General features: G+C 58.7%; 1 protein-coding gene across 1 annotated transcript in view; it reads left to right on the top strand.

Annotated features, from left to right (window-relative positions):
• The window catches only part of LOC138100198 (procollagen galactosyltransferase 1-like), a 40,010-nt gene that overhangs the window by 3,101 nt on the left and 12,620 nt on the right, over positions 1-24,289 (top strand). Inside the window, exons 3-9 of the mRNA XM_068997966.1 lie at positions 232-349; positions 2,016-2,150; positions 3,388-3,592; positions 12,451-12,570; positions 17,439-17,515; positions 19,113-19,219; positions 19,313-19,445. Of these exons, the coding sequence (XP_068854067.1) occupies positions 232-349; positions 2,016-2,150; positions 3,388-3,592; positions 12,451-12,570; positions 17,439-17,515; positions 19,113-19,219; positions 19,313-19,445 (895 nt within the window). The remainder of the gene's footprint in view (positions 1-231; positions 350-2,015; positions 2,151-3,387; positions 3,593-12,450; positions 12,571-17,438; positions 17,516-19,112; positions 19,220-19,312; positions 19,446-24,289) is intronic.

Genomic DNA, 24,289 nt, shown 5'->3' with positions numbered 1-24,289 from the left:
GGGGGGTTCGGGGGGTCTGGGGGAGCTCAGGAGAAATTTGGGGGGCGTCCCGGGGGGCTTTGGGAGATCCTGGGTGGTTTTGGGGGAGGTTTTGGGGGGGGGTCCTGTGAGGGTTTAGGGGGAGTTGGGGGATCCTGGAGGGGCTTGAGGGAGGTTTTGAGGAGGGGGGGGGGGGGGTCTCCCGAGAATTTTGGGGAGGGGGTCTCAGGGTGCCCCCCTGGTGCCCCCCAGGTCCTTCCCCGACGAGGAGGGTCCCAAGCACTGGACCCCCGCCCGCTACGAGCACGTGATGAGGCTGCGCCAGGAGGCCCTGGAGGCCGCCCGCGCCATGTGGGCCGATTACCTGCTGGTACGGGGGGGCCCCCAAATCGGGGAGGGGTCCCCCCAATCGGGGAGGGGTCCCCAGACTCCAAGGGGGATGCCCTGGACCCTGGGATGGGGGGGGAAAAGCCCCCCCCCAGAGGGGACAAGTGCGGCCCTGGGGTGGGGGACATTGGGGACAGCCAGGGCTGGGTGTGGCTGGGCCTGAAATGGGGAGGGGGCTCTGAAATGGGGAGGGGGCTTTGAAATGGGGAGGGAGCCCTGAATTGGGGAGGGGGCTCTGAAATGGGGAGGGGGCCCTGAATTGGGGAGGGGGTCCTGAAATGGGGAGGGGGCTCTGAAATGGGGAGGGGGCCCTGAATTGGGGAGGGGGCTCTGAAATGGGGAGGGGGCCCTGAATTGGGGAGGGGGCTCTGAATTGGGGACGGGGCTCTGAAATGGGGAGGGGGCTCTGAATTGGGGAGGGGGTCCTGAATTGGGGAGGGGGCTCTGAAATGGGGAGGGGGCTCTGAATTGGGGAGGGGGCCCTGAAATGAGGGGCCCTGAATTGGGGAGGGGGCCCTGAATTGGGGAGGGGGCTCTGAACTGGGGAGGGGGCCCTGAAATGGGGAAGGGTCATGGGGTGACCCAGGGGACACAGGGGTGTCCCAGGGGTGTCCCAGGGGTGTCCCAGGGTAACACAGGGGTATCCCAGGGTGTCCCAGGGGTGTCCCAGGGGTGTCCCAGGGTGTCCCAAGGGTGTCCCAGGGTAACAAAGGGGTATCCCAGGGGTGTCCCCAGGGTGTCCCAGGAGTATCCCAGGGGTGTCCCAGGGGTGTCCCAGGGTGTCCCAGGAGTATCCCAGGGGTGTCCCAGGGGTGTCCCCAGGGTGTCCCAGGAGTATCCCAGGGGTGTCCCAGGGGTGTCCCCAGGGTGTCCCAGGGATGTCCCAGGGTAACAAAGGGGTATCCCAGGGGTGTCCCAGGGGTGTCCCAAGGGTGTCCCAAGGGTGTCCCAGGGGTATCCCAGGGGTGTCCCAGGGTGTCCCAGGTGTCCCCAGGGTGTCCCAGGGGTGTCCCAGGGTGTCCCAGGGGTGTCCCAAGGGTGTCCCAGGGTAACAAAGGGGTGTCCCAGGGGTGTCCCAGGGGTATCCCAGGGGTGTCCCAGGGGTGTCCCAGGGGTGTCCCAGGGTGTCCCAAGGGTGTCCCAGGTTAACAAAGGGGTGTCCCAAGGGTGTCCCAGGGGTGTCCCAGGGTGTCCCAGGGGTGTCCCAAGGGTGTCCCAGGGTAACAAAGGGGTGTCCCAAGGGTGTCCCAGGGGTGTCCCAGGGTGTCCCAGGGTGTCCCAGGTGTCCCAAGGGTGTCCCAGGGGTGTCCCAGGGGTGTCCCAAGGGTGTCCCAAGGGTGTCCCAGGGGTGTCCCCAGGGTGTCCCAGGGTGTCCCAGGGTAACAAAGGGGTGTCCCGGGGTGTCCCAGGGTGTCCCAGGGTGTCCCAGGGGTGTCCTAGGTGTCCCAAGGGTGTCCCAGGGTAACAAAGGGGTGTCCCAGGGGTGTCCCAGGGGTATCCCAGGGGTGTCCCAGGGGTGTCCCAGGGGTGTCCCAGGGTGTCCCAAGGGTGTCCCAGGGTAACAAAGGGGTGTCCCAAGGGTGTCCCAGGGGTGTCCCAGAGGTGTCCCAGGGGTGTCCCAAGGGTGACCCAGGTGTCGCTGTCGGCAGTTCCTGGACGCCGACAACGTCCTGGTGAACCCGGACACGCTGGCCGTGCTGGTGGCCGAGAACAGAACCGTGGTGGCCCCGATGCTCGACTCGCGCGCAGCCTACTCCAACTTCTGGTGCGGCATCACCCCCCAGGTGAGGGCGGGGCAACCCCGGGGGGCAGGGCAACCCCAGGTGAGGGTGGGGCAACCCCAGGGCCGGGCCATTCCCACATTCCCAATGACCATTCCTGCAATCCCAGTGTCATTCCCACATTCCCAGAGCTGTTCCCGGTGCCATTCCCACATTCCTGGTGCCATTCCCACATTCCCAGGGCTATTCCTGGTGCCATTCTCACATTCCCGGTGCCATTCCCACATTCCCAGTGCCATTCCCACATTCCTGCGGCCATTCCCACATTCCCAGGGCTATTCCTGGTGCCATTCCCACATTCCTGGTGCCATTCCCACATTCCCAGGGCTATTCCTGGTGCCATTCCCACATTCCTGGTGCCATTCCCACATTCCCAGGGCTATTCCCGGTGCCATTCCCACATTCCCGGTGCCGTTCCCACATTCCCAGGGCTATTCCCGGTGCCATTCCCACATTCCTGATGGCCATTCCCACATTCCCGGTGCCATTCCCACATTCTCAATGCCATTCCTGGTGCCATTCCCACATTCCCAAGGCTATTCCTGGTGCCATTCCCACATTCCCGGTGCCATTCCCACATTCCTGGTGCCGTTCCCACATTCCCAGGGCTATTCCTGGTGCCATTCCCACATTCCTGGTGCCATTCCCACATTCCCAGGGCTATTCCCGGTGCCATTCCCACATTCCCGGTGCCGTTCCCACATTCCCAGGGCTATTCCCGGTGCCATTCCCACATTCCTGATGGCCATTCCCACATTCCCGGTGCCATTCCCACATTCTCAATGCCATTCCTGGTGCCATTCCCACATTCCCAAGGCTATTCCTGGTGCCATTCCCACATTCCCGGTGCCATTCCCACATTCCTGGTGCCGTTCCCACATTCCCAGGGCTATTCCTGGTGCCATTCCCACATTCCTGGTGCCATTCCCACATTCCCAGGGCTATTCCTGGTGCCATTCCCACATTCCCGGTGCCGTTCCCACATTCCCAGGGCTATTCCCGGTGCCATTCCCACATTCCTGATGGCCATTCCCACATTCCCGGTGCCATTCCCACATTCCCGGTGCCGTTCCCACATTCCCAGGGCTATTCCTGGTGCCATTCCCACATTCCTGGTGCCGTTCCCACATTCCCAGGGCTATTCCTGGTGCCATTCCCACATTCCCGGTGCCGTTCCCACATTCCCAGGGCTATTCCCGGTGCCATTCTCACATTCCTGGTGCCATTCCCACATTCCCAGGGCTATTACCGCCGCACCCCCGCCTATCTCCCGATCCGGCGCCGGGAGCGCCGCGGCTGCTTCGCGGTGCCCATGGTTCACTCCACGTTCCTGCTGGATCTGCGCCGGGAGCGCTCCCGGAGCCTGGCCTTCCACCCGCCCCCGCCCGACTACGCCGGCGCCTTCGACGACATCATCGTCTTTGCCGCAGCCTGCCGGGAGGCCGGTGAGGGATTTGGGATAGGATTGGGATTGGGTTGGGATTGGGTTGAGATTGGCATTGGCATTGGGATTGGATTGGGATTGGGATTGGGATGACATCATTGTCTTTGTCGCTGCCGGCCAGGCAAAGGGAGGGGATGAAGTGAGGAATTTGGGATGGGATTGGGTTGGGATTGGGGTTTGGATAGGATTAGGATTGGGACTGGATTGGGGTTGGGATTGGGATGGCATCGTTGTGTTTGTCGCCACCTGCTGGGAGACTGGCCAGGGATTTGGGATTGGGAATGAGATCTGGGTTTGGGATGGGGATGGGATTGTTTGGATTGGGTTGGGTTGGGTAGGGATGGATGTGTTGGGATGAGTTGGGTTGGATGGGTTGGGTTGAGTTGGGTTGGGTTGGGTTGGATGGGATGAGTTGGGTTGGATGGGTTGGGATGGGTTGAGTTGGGTTGAGTTGGGTTGGATGAGTTGGGTTGGGATGGGTTGAGTTGGGTTGGATTGGATGGGATGAGTTGGGTTGGATGGGATGAGTTGGGTTGGGCTGGATGGGATGAGTTGGGTTGAGTTGTGATGGGTTGAGTTAGGATGGGTTGAGTTGGGTTGGGTTGGATGGGTTGGGATGGGTTGAGTTGGGTTGGGCGGGATGAGTTGGGATGGGTTGGATGGTTGAGTTGGGATGGGTTGGGTTGGGTTGGATGGGATGAGTTGGGTTGAGTTAGGATGGGTTGAGTTAGGATGGGTTGAGTTGGGATGGGTTGGGATGGGTTGGGATGGATTGGATTGGGTTGAGTTGGGTTGGGCGGGATGAGTTGGGATGGGTTGGATGGGATGAGTTGGGTTGGGTTGAGTTGGGTTGAGTTAGGTTGAGTTGGGTTGGATGGGATGGGTTGGGTTGGGTTGAGTTGGGTTGGGCGGGATGAGTTGGGATGGGTTGGATGGGTTGGGTTGGGTTGGGTTGAGTTGGGTTGGGATGGGATGAGTTGAGTTGGATGGGATGAGTTGGGTTGGGTTGAGTTGGGTTGAGTTAGGTTGAGTTGGGTTGGATGGGATGAGTTGGGTTGGGTTGAGTTGGGTTGCGTTGGATGGGATGAGTTTGGATGGGTTGGATGGGATGGGTTGAGTAGGGTTGAGTTAGGTTGAGTTGGGTTAGGATGGGATGGGTTAGGATGGGATGGGATGGGTTGGGATGGATTGGGATGAGTTGGGTTGGGTTGGGATGGGTTGAGTTGGGTTAGGATGGGATGGGTTGGGTTGGGATGGGTTGGGTTGGATGGGTTGAGTTGGGTTGGATGGGTTGGTTTGGGATGGGATGAGTTGGGTTGGGTTGAGTTGGGTTGAGTTAGATTGAGTTGGGTTGGATGGGATGGGTTGGGTTGGATGGCTTGGGATGAGTTGGGATGGGTTGGGATGGGTTGAGTTGGGTTAGGATGGGATGAGTTGGGTTAGGATGGGTTGGGATGGCTTGGGATGAGTTGGGTTGGGTTGGGATGGGTTGGGATGGCTTGGGATGAGTTGGGTTGGGATGAGTTGGGTTGGGATGGGTTGGGATGGGTTGATGAGTTGGATGGGATGAGTTGGGTTGGGATGAGTTGGGTTGGGTTGGATGGGATGAGTTGGATTGGATGGGATAAGTTGGGTTGGGTTAGGATGGGTTGGGATGGCTTGGGATGAGTTGGGTTGGGATGAGTTGGGTTGGGATGAGTTGGGTTGGGATGGGATGAGTTGGGTTGGGTTAGGATGGGTTGGGATGGCTTGGGATGAGTTGGGTTGGGTTGGATGGGATGAGTTGGATTGGATGGGATGAGTTGGGTTGGGTTAGGATGGGTTGCGATGGCTTGGGATGAGTTGGGTTGGGATGGGATGGGTTCAGTTGGATTAGGATGGGTTGGGTTGGTGTTCCATCGTCGTCTTCGCCGCTGCTTGTTGGGCCACGAGTGAGGGGCGGGATTGGGATGGGATTTGGAATCGCCTTTGGGTGATCCCAATTTAGAAGTGACCCCCCAGTCCTGATCTCGCTCCCAATCCCATTCCCAACATTCCCGACCCCATTCCCAATCCAGTTATTCCTGACCCCATTCCCAACATTCCTGACCCCATTCCCGACATTCCCGACCCCATTCCCGACATTCCCGGCATTCCAGGGGTGCAGATGTTCGTCAGTAACCGGGAGCAGTTCGGGTTCCTGCCGGTGCCGCTCCCATCCCTAATCCCGTTATCCCCGATCCCCTTCCCGACCCCATTCCCGACATTCCTGACCCCATTCCCGACCCCATTCCCGACGTTCCCGGTGCCATTCCAGGGGTGCAGATGTTTGTCAGTAACCGGGAGCAGTTCGGGTTCCTGCCGGTGCCGCTCCCATCCCTGATCCCGTTATCCCAGCTGCCCTTCCCGACCCCATTCCCGACCCCATTCCCGACATTCCCGGTGCCATTCCAGGGGTGCAGATGTTTGTCAGTAACCGGGAACAGTTCGGGTTCCTGCCGGTGCCGCTCCCATCCCTGATCCCGTTATCCCCGACCCCATTCCCGACCCCATTCCCGACCCCATTCCCGACCCCATTCCCGACCCCATTCCCGACCCCATTCCCGACATTCCCGGCATTCCAGGGGTGCAGATGTTTGTCAGTAACCGGGAACAGTTCGGGTTCCTGCCGGTGCCGCTCCCATCCCTGATCCCGTTATCCCCGACCCCATTCCCGACCCCATTCCCGACCCCGTTCCCGACCCCATTCCCGACATTCCCGGTGCCATTCCAGGGGTGCAGATGTTCGTCAGTAACCGGGAGCAGTTCGGGTTCCTGCCGGTGCCGCTCCCATCCCAGATCCCGTTATCCCCGACCCCATTCCTGACCCCATTCCCGACCCCATTCCCGACATTCCCGACCCCATTCCCGACCCCATTCCCGACATTCCCGACCCCATTCCCGACATTCCCGGTGCCATTCCAGGGGTGCAGATGTTTGTCAGTAACCGGGAGCAGTTCGGGTTCCTGCCGGTGCCGCTCCCATCCCTGATCCCGTTATCCCCGATCCCCTTCCTGACCCCATTCCCGACCCCATTCCCAACATTCCCGACCCCATTCCCAACCCCATTCCCAACATTCCCGACCCCATTCCCGACATTCCTGGCCTTCCAGGGGTGCAGATGTCCGTCAGTAACCGGGAGCAGTTCGGGTTCCTGCCGGTGCCGCTCCCATCCCTGATCCCGTTATCCCAGATCCCCTTCCCGACCCCATTCCCGACCCCATTCCCGACCCCATTCCCGACCCCATTCCCGACGTTCCCGGTGCCATTCCAGGGGTGCAGATGTTCGTCAGTAACCGGGAGCAGTTCGGGTTCCTGCCGGTGCCGCTCCCATCCCTAATCCCGTTATCCCCGATCCCCTTCCCGACCCCATTCCCGACATTCCTGACCCCATTCCCGACCCCATTCCCGACGTTCCCGGTGCCATTCCAGGGGTGCAGATGTTCGTCAGTAACCGGGAGCAGTTCGGGTTCCTGCTGGTGCCGCTCCCATCCCTGATCCCGTTATCCCCGACCCCATTCCCGACCCCATTCCCAGATCCCATTCCCGACATTCCCGACCCCATTCCCGACCCCATTCCCGACCCCGTTCCCGACATTCCCGACCCCATTCCCGACGTTCCCGGTGCCATTCCAGGGGTGCAGATGTCCGTCAGTAACCGGGAGCAGTTTGGGTTCCTGCCGGTGCCGCTCCCATCCCTGATCCCGTTATCCCCGACCCCATTCCCGACCCCATTCCCGACCCCATTCCTGACCCCATTCCCAACATTCCCGACCCCATTCCCGACCCCATTCCCGACCCCATTCCCGACGTTCCCGGTGCCATTCCAGGGGTGCAGATGTCCGTCAGTAACCGGGAGCAGTTCGGGTTCCTGCCGGTGCCGCTCCCATCCCTGATCCCGTTATCCCAGATCCCCTTCCCGACCCCATTCCCGACCCCATTCCCGACCCCATTCCCGACCCCATTCCCGACCCCATTCCCGACATTCCCGACCCCATTCCCGACATTCCCGGTATTCCAGGGGTGCAGATGTCCGTCAGTAACCGGGAGCAGTTCGGGTTCCTGCCGGTGCCGCTCCCATCCCTGATCCCGTTATCCCCGATCCCCTTCCCGACCCCATTCCCGACCCCATTCCCGACCCCATTCCCGACCCCATTCCCGACCCCATTCCTGACCCCATTCCCGACGTTCCCGGTGCCATTCCAGGGGTGCAGATGTCCGTCAGTAACCGGGAGCAGTTTGGGTTCCTGCCGGTGCCGCTCCCATCCCTGATCCCGTTATCCCAGATCCCCTTCCCGACCCCATTCCCGACCCCATTCCCGACCCCATTCCCGACCCCATTCCCGACCCCATTCCCGACATTCCCGACCCCATTCCCGACATTCCCGGTATTCCAGGGGTGCAGATGTCCGTCAGTAACCGGGAGCAGTTCGGGTTCCTGCCGGTGCCGCTCCCATCCCTGATCCCGTTATCCCCGATCCCCTTCCCGACCCCATTCCCGACCCCATTCCCGACCCCATTCCCGACCCCATTCCCGACCCCATTCCTGACCCCATTCCCGACGTTCCCGGTGCCATTCCAGGGGTGCAGATGTCCGTCAGTAACCGGGAGCAGTTCGGGTTCCTGCCGGTGCCGCTCCCATCCCTGATCCCGTTATCCCCGATCCCCTTCCCGACCCCATTCCCGACCCCATTCCTGACCCCATTCCCAACATTCCCGACCCCATTCCCGACATTCCCGACCCCATTCCCGACATTCCCGGCACCATTCCAGGGGTGCAGATGTTCGTCAGTAACCGGGAGCAGTTCGGGTTCCTGCCGGTGCCGCTCCCATCCCTGATCCCGTTATCCCCGACCCCATTCCCGACCCCATTCCCGACCCCATTCCCGACCCCATTCCCGACGTTCCCGGTGCCATTCCAGGGGTGCAGATGTTCGTCAGTAACCGGGAGCAGTTCGGGTTCCTGCCGGTGCCGCTCCCATCCCCGATCCCGTTATCCCAGATCCCCTTCCCGACCCCATTCCCAGATCCCATTCCCAACATTCCCGACCCCATTCCTGACCCCATTCCCGACATTCCCGGTGCCATTCCAGGGGTGCAGATGTTCGTCAGTAACCGGGAGCAGTTCGGGTTCCTGCCGGTGCCGCTCCCATCCCTGATCCCGTTATCCCAGATCCCCTTCCGACCCCATTCCCGACCCCATTCCCGACCCCATTCCCGACCCCATTCCCGACCCCATTCCCGGCATTCCCGACCCCATTCCCGACCCCATTCCCGACCCCATTCCCGACCCCATTCCCGACCCCATTCCCGACCCCATTCCTGACCCCATTCCCGACGTTCCCGGTGCCATTCCAGGGGTGCAGATGTCCGTCAGTAACCGGGAGCAGTTTGGGTTCCTGCCGGTGCCGCTCCCATCCCTGATCCCGTTATCCCAGATCCCCTTCCCGACCCCATTCCCGACCCCATTCCCGACCCCATTCCCGACCCCATTCCCGACCCCATTCCCGACATTCCCGACCCCATTCCCGACATTCCCGGTATTCCAGGGGTGCAGATGTCCGTCAGTAACCGGGAGCAGTTCGGGTTCCTGCCGGTGCCGCTCCCATCCCTGATCCCGTTATCCCCGATCCCCTTCCCGACCCCATTCCCGACCCCATTCCCGACCCCATTCCCGACCCCATTCCCGACCCCATTCCTGACCCCATTCCCGACGTTCCCGGTGCCATTCCAGGGGTGCAGATGTCCGTCAGTAACCGGGAGCAGTTCGGGTTCCTGCCGGTGCCGCTCCCATCCCTGATCCCGTTATCCCCGATCCCCTTCCCGACCCCATTCCCGACCCCATTCCTGACCCCATTCCCAACATTCCCGACCCCATTCCCGACATTCCCGACCCCATTCCCGACATTCCCGGCACCATTCCAGGGGTGCAGATGTTCGTCAGTAACCGGGAGCAGTTCGGGTTCCTGCCGGTGCCGCTCCCATCCCTGATCCCGTTATCCCCGACCCCATTCCCGACCCCATTCCCGACCCCATTCCCGACCCCATTCCCGACGTTCCCGGTGCCATTCCAGGGGTGCAGATGTTCGTCAGTAACCGGGAGCAGTTCGGGTTCCTGCCGGTGCCGCTCCCATCCCCGATCCCGTTATCCCAGATCCCCTTCCCGACCCCATTCCCAGATCCCATTCCCAACATTCCCGACCCCATTCCTGACCCCATTCCCGACATTCCCGGTGCCATTCCAGGGGTGCAGATGTTCGTCAGTAACCGGGAGCAGTTCGGGTTCCTGCCGGTGCCGCTCCCATCCCTGATCCCGTTATCCCAGATCCCCTTCCGACCCCATTCCCGACCCCATTCCCGACCCCATTCCCGACCCCATTCCCGACCCCATTCCCGGCATTCCCGACCCCATTCCCGACCCCATTCCCGACCCCATTCCCGACCCCATTCCCGACGTTCCCGGTGCCATTCCAGGGGTGCAGATGTTCGTCAGTAACCGGGAGCAGTTCGGGTTCCTGCCGGTGCCGCTCCTAACCCTGATCCCCTTATCCCAGATCCCCTTCCTGACCCCATTCCCGACATTCCTGACCCCATTCCCGACCCCATTCCCGACCCCATTCCTGACCCCATTCCCGACGTTCCCGGTGCCATTCCAGGGGTGCAGATGTTTGTCAGTAACCGGGAGCAGTTCGGGTTCCTGCCGGTGCCGCTCCCATCCCTGATCCCGTTATCCCCGATCCCCTTCCCGACCCCATTCCCGACCCCATTCCCAGATCCCATTCCCGACCCCATTCCCGACATTCCTGGCCTTCCAGGGGTGCAGATGTTCGTCAGTAACCGGGAGCAGTTCGGGTTCCTGCCGGTGCCGCTCCCATCCCTGATCCCGTTATCCCTGACCCCCTTCCCGACCCCATTCCCGACCCCATTCCCGACCCCATTCCCGACCCCATTCCCGACCCCATTCCCGACCCCATTCCCGACATTCCCGACCCCATTCCCAACATGCCTGACCCCATTCCCGACCCCATTCCCGACTTTCCCGACCCCATTCCCAACATTCCCGACCCCATTCCCGACCCCATTCCCGACCCCATTCCCGACATTCCCGACCCCATTCCCAACATTCCCGACCCCATTCCCGACGTTCCCGGTGCCATTCCAGGGGTGCAGATGTTCGTCAGTAACCGGGAGCAGTTCGGGTTCCTGCCGGTGCCGCTCCCATCCCTGATCCCGTTATCCCCGATCCCCTTCCTGACCCCATTCCCGACCCCATTCCCAACATTCCCGACCCCATTCCCAACCCCATTCCCAACATTCCCGACCCCATTCCCGACATTCCTGGCCTTCCAGGGGTGCAGATGTTCGTCAGTAACCGGGAGCAGTTCGGGTTCCTGCCGGTGCCGCTCCCATCCCTGATCCCGTTATCCCTGACCCCATTCCCGACCCCGTTCCCGACCCCGTTCCCGACCCCATTCCCGACATTCCCGGTGCCATTCCAGGGGTGCAGATGTTCATCAGTAACCGGGAGCAGTTCGGGTTCCTGCCGGTGCCGCTCCCATCCCCAATCCCGTTATCCCTGACCCCCTTCCTGACCCCATTCCCGACCCCATTCCCAACATTCCTGACCCCATTCCCGACATTCCCGGTGCCATTCCAGGGGTGCAGATGTCCGTCAGTAACCGGGAGCAGTTCGGGTTCCTGCCGGTGCCGCTCCCATCCCTGATCCCGTTATCCCAGATCCCCTTCCCGACCCCCTTCCCGACCCTATTCCCGACCCCATTCCCAACATTCCCGACCCCATTCCCGACATTCCCGGCGCCATTCCAGGGGTGCAGATGTTCGTCAGTAACCGGGAGCAGTTCGGGTTCCTGCCGGTGCCGCTCCCATCCCTGATCCCCTTATCCCAGATCCCATTCCCGACCCCATTCCCAACATTCCTGACCCCATTCCCGACCCCATTCCCGACCCCATTCCCGACGTTCCCGGTGCCATTCCAGGGGTGCAGATGTCCGTCAGTAACCGGGAGCAGTTCGGGTTCCTGCCGGTGCCGCTCCCATCCCTGATCCCGTTATCCCAGATCCCCTTCCCGACCCCATTCCCGACCCCATTCCCGACCCCATTCCCGACATTCCCGACCCCATTCCCGACATTCCCGGTGCCATTCCAGGGGTGCAGATGTTCGTCAGTAACCGGGAGCAGTTCGGGTTCCTGCCGGTGCCGCTCCCATCCCTGATCCCGTTATCCCCGACCCCATTCCCGACCCCATTCCCGACCCCATTCCCGACCCCATTCCCGACCCCATTCCTGACCCCATTCCTGACCCCATTCCCGACATTCCCGGTGCCATTCCAGGGGTGCAGATGTTCGTCAGTAACCGGGAGCAGTTCGGGTTCCTGCCGGTGCCGCTCCCATCCCTGATCCCGTTATCCCCGACCCCATTCCCGACCCCATTCCCGACCCCATTCCCGACCCCATTCCCGACATTCCCGACCCCATTCCCGACATTCCCGGTGCCATTCCAGGGGTGCAGATGTTCGTCAGTAACCGGGAGCAGTTCGGGTTCCTGCCGGTGCCGCTCCCATCCCTGATCCCGTTATCCCAGCTCCCCTTCCCGACCCCATTCCCGACCCCATTCCCGACGTTCCCGACCCCATTCCCGACATTCCCGGTGCCATTCCAGGGGTGCAGATGTTCGTCAGTAACCGGGAGCAGTTCGGGTTCCTGCCGGTGCCGCTCCCATCCCCGATCCCGTTATCCCTGACCCCCTTCCCGACCCCATTCCCGACCCCGTTCCCGACCCCATTCCCGACCCCATTCCCGACGTTCCCGGTGCCATTCCAGGGGTGCAGATGTTCGTCAGTAACCGGGAGCAGTTCGGGTTCCTGCCGGTGCCGCTGCGCTCCCAGAGCTCCCTGCGGGACGAGGCCGAGAACTTCCTGCACGTCCAGCTGGAGATCATGGGTGAGATCCCGCGGGATCCCCGGGGATCCCGGAGCGTCCGCGGCCTCGGGGCCGTCCCGAGGGATCCGCGGCCTCGGGATCCTGTGGGGGAAATGGATCCCAGTGGATCCCGACGCATCCGGGGCCTCGGGATCCTGAGGGGGAGAAGGATCGCAAAGGATCCCAAAGGATCCCAAGGGGATCCAGGGCTTCAGGATGAGGCCCAAGAGTGGGATTTGGGGCTGATTCCTTTGGGATCTGGGGCTCATTCCCGTGGGATTTGGGGCTGATTCTGTTGGGATCTGGGGCTCATTCCCATGGGATCTGGGGCTGATTCCTTTGGGATTTGAGGTTCATTCCTTTGGGATTTGGGGCTGATTCCTTTGGGATCTGGGGCTCATTCCCATGGGATCTGGGGCTGATTCCTTTGGGATCTGGGGCTCATTCCCGTGGGATCTGGGGCTCATTCCCATGGGATCTGGGGCTGATTCCTTTGGGATTTGGGGTTCATTCCTGTGGGATTTGGGGCTGATTCCTTTGGGATCTGGGGCTCATTCCCGTGGGATCTGGGGCTCATTCCCGTGGGATTTGGGGCTCATTCCCATGGGATCTGGGGCTGATTCCTTTGGGATTTGGGGCTCATTCCTGTAGGATTTGGGGCTGATTCCCGTGGGATTTGGGGCTGATTCCTTTGGGATTTGGGGCTCATTCGTGTGGGATCTGGGGCTGATTCCTTTGGGATTTGGGGCTGATTCCTGTGGGATTTGGGGTTGATTCCTTTGGGATCTGGGGCTCATTCCTGTGGGATCTGGGGCTGATTCCTTTGGGATTTGGGGCTGATTCCCGTGGGATTTGGAGCTGATTCCTTTGGGATCTGGGGCTGATTCCTTTGGGATTTGGGGTTTATCCTTTGGGATTTGGGGCTGATTCCTTTGGGATCTGGGGCTCATTCCCCTGGGATCTGGGGCTGATTCCTTTGGGATTTGGGGCTCATTCCCCTGGGATCTGGGGCTGATTCCTTTGGGATTTGGGGCTCATTCCCCTGGGATCTGGGGCTGATTCCTTTGGGATTTAGGGCTCATTCTTTGGGATCTGGGGCTCATTCCTGTGGGATCTGGGGCTGATTCCTTTGGGATTTGGGGCTGATTCCTTTGGGATTTGGGGCTGATTCCTTTGGGATTTGGGGATGATTCCTTTGGGATCTGGGGCTCATTCCCGTGGGATCTGGGGCTCATTCCTGTGGGATCAGGGGCTCATTCCTTTGGGATCTGGGGCTGATTCCCGTGGGATTTGGGGCTCCTTCCTTTGGGATTTAGGGCTCATTCCCATGGGATTTGGGGCTGATTCCTTTGGGATTTGGGGCTGATTCCTTTGGGATTTGGGGCTCATTCCCATGGGATTTGGGGCTCATTCCTTTGGGATTTGGGGCTCATTCCCGTGGGATTGGGGGCTCATTCCCATGGGATTTGGGGCTCATTCCCGTGGGATTTGGGGCTGATTCCTTTGGGATTTAGGGCTGATTCCTTTGGGATCAGGGGCTCATTCCCATGGGATTTGGGGCTGATTCCCGTGGGATCTGGGGTTCATTCCTGTGGGATTTGGGGCTGATTCCTTTGGGATTTAGGGCTCATTCCTTTGGGATTTGGGGCTCATTCCCCTGGGATCTGGGGCTGATTCCTTTGGGATTTGGGGCTCATTCCCCTGGGATCTGGGGCTCATTCCCATGGGATTTGGGGCTCATTCCCATGGGATTTTGGGGCTGATTCCTTTGGGATTTGGGGCTGATTCCTTTGGGATCTGGGGCTGATTCCTTTGGGATTTGGGGCTCATTCCTGTGGGATTTGGGGCTGATCCCTTTGGGATTTGGGGCTCATTCCCCTGGGATCTGGGGCTCATTCCTGTGGGATCAGGGGCTCATTCCTGTGGGATTTGGGGCTGATCCCTTTGGGATTTGGGGCTCATTCCCCTGGCATCTGGGGCTCATTCGTGTGGGATCTGGGGCTGATTCCTTTGGGATTTGGGGCTGATTCCTGTGGGATTTGGGGTTGATTCCTTTGGGATCTGGGGCTCATTCCTGTGGGATCTGGGGCTGATTCCTTTGGGATTTGGGGCTGATTCCCGTGGGATTTGGAGCTGATTCCTTTGGGATCTGGGGCTGATTCCTTTGGGATTTGGGGTTTATCCTTTGGGATTTGGGGCTGATTCCTTTGGGATCTGGGGCTCATTCCCCTGGGATCTGGGGCTGATTCCTTTGGGATTTGGGGCTCATTCCCCTGGGATCTGGGGCTGATTCCTTTGGGATTTGGGGCTCATTCCCCTGGGATCTGGGGCTGATTCCTTTGGGATTTAGGGCTCATTCTTTGGGATCTGGGGCTCATTCCTGTGGGATCTGGGGCTGATTCCTTTGGGATTTGGGGCTGATTCCTTTGGGATTTGGGGCTGATTCCTTTGGGATTTGGGGATGATTCCTTTGGGATCTGGGGCTCATTCCCGTGGGATCTGGGGCTCATTCCTGTGGGATCAGGGGCTCATTCCTTTGGGATCTGGGGCTGATTCCCGTGGGATTTGGGGCTCCTTCCTTTGGGATTTAGGGCTCATTCCCATGGGATTTGGGGCTGATTCCTTTGGGATTTGGGGCTGATTCCTTTGGGATTTGGGGCTCATTCCCATGGGATTTGGGGCTCATTCCTTTGGGATTTGGGGCTCATTCCCGTGGGATTGGGGGCTCATTCCCATGGGATTTGGGGCTCATTCCCGTGGGATTTGGGGCTGATTCCTTTGGGATTTAGGGCTGATTCCTTTGGGATCAGGGGCTCATTCCCATGGGATTTGGGGCTGATTCCCGTGGGATCTGGGGTTCATTCCTGTGGGATTTGGGGCTGATTCCTTTGGGATTTAGGGCTCATTCCTTTGGGATTTGGGGCTCATTCCCCTGGGATCTGGGGCTGATTCCTTTGGGATTTGGGGCTCATTCCCCTGGGATCTGGGGCTGATTCCTTTGGGATTTAGGGCTCATTCTTTGGGATCTGGGGCTCATTCCTGTGGGATCTGGGGCTGATTCCTTTGGGATTTGGGGCTGATTCCTTTGGGATTTGGGGCTCATTCCCCTGGGATCTGGGGCTCATTCCCATGGGATTTGGGGCTCATTCCCATGGGATTTTGGGGCTGATTCCTTTGGGATTTGGGGCTGATTCCTTTGGGATCTGGGGCTGATTCCTTTGGGATTTGGGGCTCATTCCTGTGGGATTTGGGGCTGATCCCTTTGGGATTTGGGGCTCATTCCCCTGGGATCTGGGGCTCATTCCTGTGGGATCAGGGGCTCATTCCTGTGGGATTTGGGGCTGATCCCTTTGGGATTTGGGGCTCATTCCCCTGGCATCTGGGGCTCATTCCTGTGGGATCTGGGGCTGATTCCTTTGGGATTTGGGGCTGATTCCTGTGGGATTTGGGGTTGATTCCTTTGGGATCTGGGGCTCATTCCTGTGGGATCTGGGGCTGATTCCTTTGGGATTTGGGGCTGATTCCCGTGGGATTTGGAGCTGATTCCTTTGGGATCTGGGGCTGATTCCTTTGGGATTTGGGGTTTATCCTTTGGGATTTGGGGCTGATTCCTTTGGGATCTGGGGCTCATTCCCCTGGGATCTGGGGCTGATTCCTTTGGGATTTGGGGCTCATTCCCCTGGGATCTGGGGCTGATTCCTTTGGGATTTGGGGCTCATTCCCCTGGGATCTGGGGCTGATTCCTTTGGGATTTAGGGCTCATTCTTTGGGATCTGGGGCTCATTCCTGTGGGATCTGGGGCTGATTCCTTTGGGATTTGGGGCTGATTCCTTTGGGATTTGGGGCTGATTCCTTTGGGATTTGGGGATGATTCCTTTGGGATCTGGGGCTCATTCCCGTGGGATCTGGGGCTCATTCCTGTGGGATCAGGGGCTCATTCCTTTGGGATCTGGGGCTGATTCCCGTGGGATTTGGGGCTCCTTCCTTTGGGATTTAGGGCTCATTCCCATGGGATTTGGGGCTGATTCCTTTGGGATTTGGGGCTGATTCCTTTGGGATTTGGGGCTCATTCCCATGGGATTTGGGGCTCATTCCTTTGGGATTTGGGGCTCATTCCCGTGGGATTGGGGGCTCATTCCCATGGGATTTGGGGCTCATTCCCGTGGGATTTGGGGCTGATTCCTTTGGGATTTAGGGCTGATTCCTTTGGGATCAGGGGCTCATTCCCATGGGATTTGGGGCTGATTCCCGTGGGATCTGGGGTTCATTCCTGTGGGATTTGGGGCTGATTCCTTTGGGATTTAGGGCTCATTCCTTTGGGATTTGGGGCTCATTCCCCTGGGATCTGGGGCTGATTCCTTTGGGATTTGGGGCTCATTCCCCTGGGATCTGGGGCTGATTCCTTTGGGATTTAGGGCTCATTCTTTGGGATCTGGGGCTCATTCCTGTGGGATCTGGGGCTGATTCCTTTGGGATTTGGGGCTGATTCCTTTGGGATTTGGGGCTCATTCCCCTGGGATCTGGGGCTCATTCCCATGGGATTTGGGGCTCATTCCCATGGGATTTTGGGGCTGATTCCTTTGGGATTTGGGGCTGATTCCTTTGGGATCTGGGGCTGATTCCTTTGGGATTTGGGGCTCATTCCTGTGGGATTTGGGGCTGATCCCTTTGGGATTTGGGGCTCATTCCCCTGGGATCTGGGGCTCATTCCTGTGGGATCAGGGGCTCATTCCTGTGGGATTTGGGGCTGATCCCTTTGGGATTTGGGGCTCATTCCCCTGGCATCTGGGGCTCATTCCTGTGGGATCAGGGGCTCATTCCTTTGGGATCAGGGGCTCATTCCTTTGGGATCTGGGGCTGATTCCCGTGGGATTCTCCCATTCCCGCAGTGAAGCTCCCTCCGGCCGAGCCCTCCCCCCACGTGTGGGTCCCTCCCAAGGTCCTGGACAAGCTGGGATTTGATGAGGTGAATCCCTCGGAATTCCGCCCGGGATCCCCCTCAGGATTTGGGGTGGCTTCCCCCCTTTTCCTCGGCATTTCACGGGATTTTTCTTGTTCCCTGCTGGATTTTGGGTTGGTTTCTCCCCTTTTTCCGCTGGATTTGGGGTGGATTTCCCCATTTTTCCTTGGATTTTTGGCAGATTTGCCCCAGATTTCCTCATTTCCCCCTGGATTTTGGGCAGCTTTCCCTGTTTTCTTTTGGATTTTCCCATTTCCCCCTGGATTTTGGGGCAGATTTCCCATTTTTCCCTGGATTTTGGGATGAATTTCCCCATTTCCCCCTGGATTTTGGGCAGCTTTCCCCCAGATTTCCTCATTTCCTCCTGCGTTTTGGAGATTTCCCCATTTTTCCCTGGATTTTGGGCAGCTTTCCCTATTTTCTTCTGCATTTTCCCATTTTCCCCTGGATTTTGGGGCTGATTTCCCCATTTCCTTCCAGATTTTGGGATGAATTTCCCCATTTCCCCCTGGATTTGGGGCAGTTTTCCCCCAGATTTTGGGATGAATTTCCCCATTTCTCTCTGGATTTGGGGCAGCTTTCCCTATTTTCTTCTGGATTTTTCCATTTCCTTCTGCATTTTGGGGCAGATTTTCCCATTTTCCCCTGGATTTTGGGATGAATTTCCCCATTCACCCCTGGATTTTGAGCAGCTTTCCCCCAGATTTCCTCATTTCCTCCTGCATTTTGGAGCAGATTTCCCATTTTCCCTGGATTTTGGGATAAATTTCCCCATTTCCCCCTGGATTTTGGGGCAGATTTCCCCATTTTCCCCTGGATTTGGGGCAGCTTTCCCTATTTTTTTCTGCATTTTCCCATTTCCCCCTGGATTTTGGGCAGCTTTCCCCATTTCCTTCCAGATTTTGGGATGAATTTCCCCATTTCCCCCTGGATTTTGGGATGAATTTCCCCATTTCCCCCTGGATTTTGGGGCAGATTTCCCATTTCCCCCTGGATTTTGGGGCAGATTTCCCATTTCCCCCTGCATTTTGGGACAGATTTCCCCATTTCCCCCTGGATTTTGGGGCAGATTTCCCAATTTCCCCCTGGATTTTGGGATGAATTTCCCCATTTTTCCCTGGATTTTGGGATGAATTTCCCCATTTCCCCCTGGATTTTGGGGCAGATTTCCCCATTTTTCCCTGGATTTTGGGATGAATTTCCCCATTTTTCCCTGGATTTTGGGATGAATTTCCCCATTTCCCCCTGGATTTTGGGGCAGATTTCCCAATTTCCCCCTGGATTTTGGGATGAATTTCCCCATTTTTCCCTGGATTTTGGGATGAATTTCCCCATTTCCCCCTGGATTTTGGGGCAGATTTCCCCATTTCCCCCTGGATTTTGGGATGAATTTCCCCATTTTTCCCTGGATTTTGGGGCAGATTTCCCATTTCCCCCTGGATTTTGGGGCAGATTTCCCCATTTTTCCCTGGATTTTGGGATGAATTTCCCCATTTCCCCCTGCCTTTGGGGTGAATTTTCCCCAGATTTCTCTCGGATTTCCCCATTTTTCCCCGGATTTTGGTCCAAATCCCCCATTTTCCATGGATAATTCCCATCCCAGGTCTTCCTCATCAACCTCCGGCGCCGCTCCGACCGCCGGGCGCGGATGCTCCGGACGCTGCAGGAACTGGGAATCTCCCCCAAACTGGTGGAGGCCGTGGATGGCCGGTGAGCCCCGGGAGAGGGGGGAGGGGAGGGGAGGCCGGGAATTCCGGGAATTCCGGGAATTCCGCCGGAATTCCGCTCCGGAACGTTCCGCAGGGCCCTGAACAGCAGCCAGGTGGAGGCGCTGGGGGTCCGGATGCTGCCGGGATATCGGGATCCCTTCCATGGGAGACCCCTGACCCGAGGGGAGGTCGGCTGCTTCCTCAGCCACTTCCGGGTCTGGCAGGAGGTGAGGAGCCGGAATTTTGGGAATTTGGGGGGTTTGGGGTGGGAATTTGGGGGTTTGGGGGCCAAATTTGGGGGTTTGGGGTCTGGAATTCTGGGGGGATCCAGGGAATTCTGAAGGAGCCGCTGCTTCCTCAGCCACTTCCGGGTCTGGCAGGAGGAGAGGAGCCGGAAATTTGGGAATTTGGGGGTTTTGGGATGGGAATTTGGGGGTTTGGGGTGGGAATTTGGGGGTTTGGGGGCCAAATTTGGGCGTTTCGGTTGGGAATTTTGGGGGGATCCGGGGAATTCCAAAGAGGAGCCGCTGCTTCCTCAGCCACTTCCGGGTCTGGCAGGAGGTGAGGAGCCGGAATTTTGGGAATTTGGGGGTTTGGGGTGGGAATTTGGGGGTTTGGGGGCCAAATTTGGGGGTTTGGGGGCCAAATTTGGGGATTTGGGGTGGGAATTTGGGCGTTTGGGGTGGGAATTTTGGGGGGATCCGGGGAATTCCAAAGAGGAGCCGCTGCTTCCTCAGCCACTTCCGGGTCTGGCAGGAGGTGAGGAGCCGGAATTTTGGGAATTTGGGGGTTTTGGGGTGGGAATTTGGGGATTTGGGATGGGAATTTGGGGGTTTAGGATGGGAATTTAGGGATTTGGGGTGGGAATTTGGGGGTTTGGGGGCCAAATTTGGGGATTTGGGGTGGGAATTTGGGGGTTTGGGGTGGGAATTTTGGGGGGATCCAGGGAATTCTGAAGGAGACGCTGCTTCCTCAGCCACTTCCGGGTCTGGCAGGAGGTGAGGAGCCGGAAATTTGGGAATTTGGGGGGTTTGGGATGGGAATTTGGGGGTTTGGGGGCCAAATTTGGGGGTTTGGGGGCCAAATTTGGGGATTTGGGGTGGGAATTTGGGCGTTTGGGGTGGGAATTTTGGGGGGATCCAGGGAATTCTGAAGGAGCCGCTGCTTCCTCAGCCACTTCCGGGTCTGGCAGGAGGTGAGGAGCCGGAATTTTGGGAATTTGGGGGTTTGGGGATGGGAATTTGGGGGTTTGGGATGGGAATTTGGGGGTTTGGGGGCCAAATTTGGGGGTTTGGGGGCCAAATTTGGGCGTTTGGGGTGGGAATTTTGGGGGGATCCGGGGAATTCCAAAATGGAGCCGCTGCTTCCTCAGCCACTTCCGGGTCTGGCAGGAGGTGAGGAGCCGGAATTTTGGGAATTTGGGGGTTTGGGGATGGGAATTTGGGGGTTTGGGGTGGGAATTGGGGGTTTGGGGGCCAAATTTGGGGGTTTGGGGTCTGGAATTCTGGGGGGATCCGGGGCATTCCAAAGAGGAGCCGCTGCTTCCTCAGTCACTTCCGGTCTGGCAGGAGGTGAGGAGCCGGAATTTTGGGAATTTGGGGGTTTTGGGGTGGGAATTTGGGGGTTTGGGATGGGAATTTGGGGGTTTGGGATGGGAATTTAGGGATTTGGGGTGGGAATTTGGGGGTTTGGGGGCCAAATTTGGGGATTTGGGGTGGGAATTTGGGGGTTTGGGGTGGGAATTTTGGGGGGATCCGGGGAATTCTGAAGGAGTCGCTGCTTCCTCAGCCACTTCTGGGTCTGGCAGGAGGTGAGGAGCTGGAATTTTGGGAATTTGGGGGGTTTGGGGTGGGAATTTGAGGGTTTGGGGTGGGAATTTGGGGGTTTGGGGGCCAAATTTGGGGGTTTGGGGTCTGGAATTCTGGGGGGATCCAGGGAATTCTGAAGGAGCCGCTGCTTCCTCAGCCACTTCCGGGTCTGGCAGGAGGTGAGGAGCCGGAATTTTGGGAATTTGGGGGTTTGGGGTGGGAATTTGGGGGTTTGGGGGCCAAATTTGGGCGTTTGGGGTCTGGAATTTTGGGGGGATCCGGGGAATTCCAAAGAGGAGCCGCTGCTTCCTCAACCACTTCCGGGTCTGGCAGGAGGTGAGGAGCCGGAAATTTGGGAATTTGGGGGGTTTGGGATGGGAATTTGGGGGTTTGGGATGGGAATTTGGGGGTTTGGGATGGGAATTTAGGGATTTGGGGTGGGAATTTGGGGGTTTGGGGGCCAAATTTGGGGATTTGGGGTGGGAATTTGGGGGTTTGGGGTGGGAATTTTGGGGGGATCCGGGGAATTCCAAAGAGGAGCCGCTGCTTCCTCAGCCACTTCCGGGTCTGGCAGGAGGTGAGGAGCCGGAAATTTGGGAATTTGGGGGGTTTGGGGTGGGAATTTAGGGGTTTGGGGTGGGAATTTGGGGGTTTGGGGGCCAAATTTGGGTGTTTGGGGTGGGAATTTTGGGGGGATCCGGGGAGTTCTGAAGGAGCCGCTGCTTCCTCGGCCACTTCCGGGTCTGGCAGGAGGTGAGGAGCCAGAAATTTGGGAATTTGGGGGTTTGGGATGGGAATTTGGGGGTTTGGGGTCTGGAATTCTGGGGGCCAAATTTGGGGCGTTTGGGGTCTGGAATTTTGGGGGGATCCAGGGAATTCTGAAGGAGCCGCTGCTTCCTCAGCCACTTCCGGGTCTGGCAGGAGGTGAGGAGCCGGAATTTTGGGAATTTGGGGGGGTCTGGGATGGGAATTTGGGGGTTTTGGGGTGGGAATTTGGGGGTTTGGGGGCCAAATTTGGGCATTTCGGTTGGGAATTTTGGGGGGATCCGGGGCATTCCAAAGAGGAGCCGCTGCTTCCTCAGCCACTTCCGGGTCTGGCAGGAGGAGAGGAGCCGGAATTTTGGGAATTTGGGGGTTTTGGGATGGGAATTTGAGGGTTTGGGATGGGAATTTGGGGGTTTGGGGGCCAAATTTGGGGATTTGGGGTGGGAATTTGGGCGTTTGGGGTGGGAATTCTGGGGGGATCCAGGGAATTCCAAAATGGAGCCGCTGCTTCCTCAGCCACTTCCGGGTCTGGCAGGAGGTGAGGAGCCGGAAATTTGGGAATTTGGGGGGTTTGGGATGGGAATTTGGGGGTTTGGGGGCCAAATTTGGGCGTTTCGGTTGGGAATTTAGGGTTTTGGGATGGGAATTTGGGGGTTTGGGGGCCAAATTTGGGCGTTTGGGGTGGGAATTTTGGGGGGATCCGGGGAATTCTGAAGGAGTCGCTGCTTCCTCAGCCACTTCCGGGTCTGGCAGGAGGTGAGGAGCCGGAATTTTGGGAATTTCGGGGGTCCGGAATGGGAATTCGGGGGTTTCTGAGGGACTGGGATGGGATTTTGGGGTGATTCAGGGAATTCCTGGGGGTGCCCAGCTGGTTCCCAGCTCCGTCCCAAGCCCCTCTGATTTCCAGCATTCCCGGTGACTCCCGGCATTCCCGATCCCACCCCAAATCCCGCTGAGTCCTGGCATTCCCGGGGCTCTCCCAGCTCCATCCCAAATCCCATTCCCACCCCAGATCCCGGTGATTCCCATCCCAAACCTTTGTGATTCCCGGCATTCCTGGGGTGTTCCTTGGTCCCATCCTGAATCCCGGTGACCCCAAACATTCCTGGGCCCATCCCCAATCCCGGTGACCCCAAACATTCCCGGTGACCCCAAACATTCCCGGTGACCCCAAAGATTCCTGGTGACCCCAAACATTCCCAGCTCCATCCCAAATCCCATTCCCACCCCAGATCCCGATGATTCCCATCCCAAACCCTTGTGATTCCTGGCATTCCTGGGGGGTCTCTTGGTCCCATCCCAAATCCCTGTGACCCCAAACATTCCCGGTGACCCCAAACATTCCCGGTGACCCCAAAGATTCCCAGGCCCATCCCAAATCCCATTCCCACCCCAGATCCCGGTGATTCCCATCCCAAACCCTCGTGATTCCCGGCATTCCTGGGGTGTTCTTGGTCCCATCCTGAATCCCGGTGACCCCAAACATTCCCGGGCCCATCCCCAATCCCGGTGACCCCAAACATTCCCGGTGACCCCAAAGATTCCTGGTGACCCCAAACATTCCCGGTGACCCCAAACATTCCCGGGCCCTTCCCAAATCCCGGTGACCCCAAACATTCCCGGTGACCCCAAAGATTCCTGGTGACCCCAAACATTCCCAGCTCCATCCCAAATCCCATTCCCACCCCAGATCCCGAGGATTCCCATCCCAAACCCTTGTGATTCCTGGCATTCCTGGGGGGTCTCTCGGTCCCATCCCAAATCCCTGTGACCCCAAACATTCCCGGTGATCCCAAACATTCTCGGTGACCCCAAAGATTCCCAGGCCCATCCCAAATCCTGGTGACCCCAAACATTCCCGGTGACCCCAAACATTCCCAGCTCCATCCCAAATCCCATTCCCACCCCAGATCCCGGTGATTCCCATCCCAAACCCTCGTGATTCCCGGCATTCCTGGGGTGTTCTTGGTCCCATCCTGAATCCCGGTGACCCCAAACATTCCTGGTGACCCCAAACATTCCCGGGCCCATCCCCAATCCCGGTGACCCCAAACATTCCCGGTGACCCCAAAGATTCCCGGGCCCATCCCAAATCCCGGTGACCCCAAACATTCCCGGTGATCCCAAACATTCCCGGTGACCCCAAAGATTCCCAGGCCCATCCCAAATCCCGGTGACCCCAAACATTCCCGGTGACCCCAAACATTCCCAGCTCCATCCCAAATCCCATTCCCACCCCAGATCCCGGCGATTCCCATCCCAAACCTTTGTGATTCCCGGCATTCCTGGGGGGTCTCCTGGTCCCATCCTGAATCCTGGTGACCCCAAACATTCCCGGTGACCCCAAACGTTCCTGGTCCTATCCTGAATCCCGGTGACCACAAAGATTCCTGGTGACCCCAAAGATTCCCAGGCCCATCCCAAATCCCGGTGACCCCAAACATTCCCGGTGACCCCAAACATTCCTGGTCCCATCCTGAATCCTGCTGACCCCAAAC

The sequence above is a fragment of the Aphelocoma coerulescens genome, chromosome 30 (genome assembly GCF_041296385.1).
Source record: "Aphelocoma coerulescens isolate FSJ_1873_10779 chromosome 30, UR_Acoe_1.0, whole genome shotgun sequence".
Classification (NCBI taxonomy): Eukaryota; Metazoa; Chordata; class Aves; order Passeriformes; family Corvidae; genus Aphelocoma; species Aphelocoma coerulescens.
The sequence above is the reverse complement of the archived record's forward strand: the minus strand, read 5'-3'. Positions and strand labels throughout refer to the sequence as shown.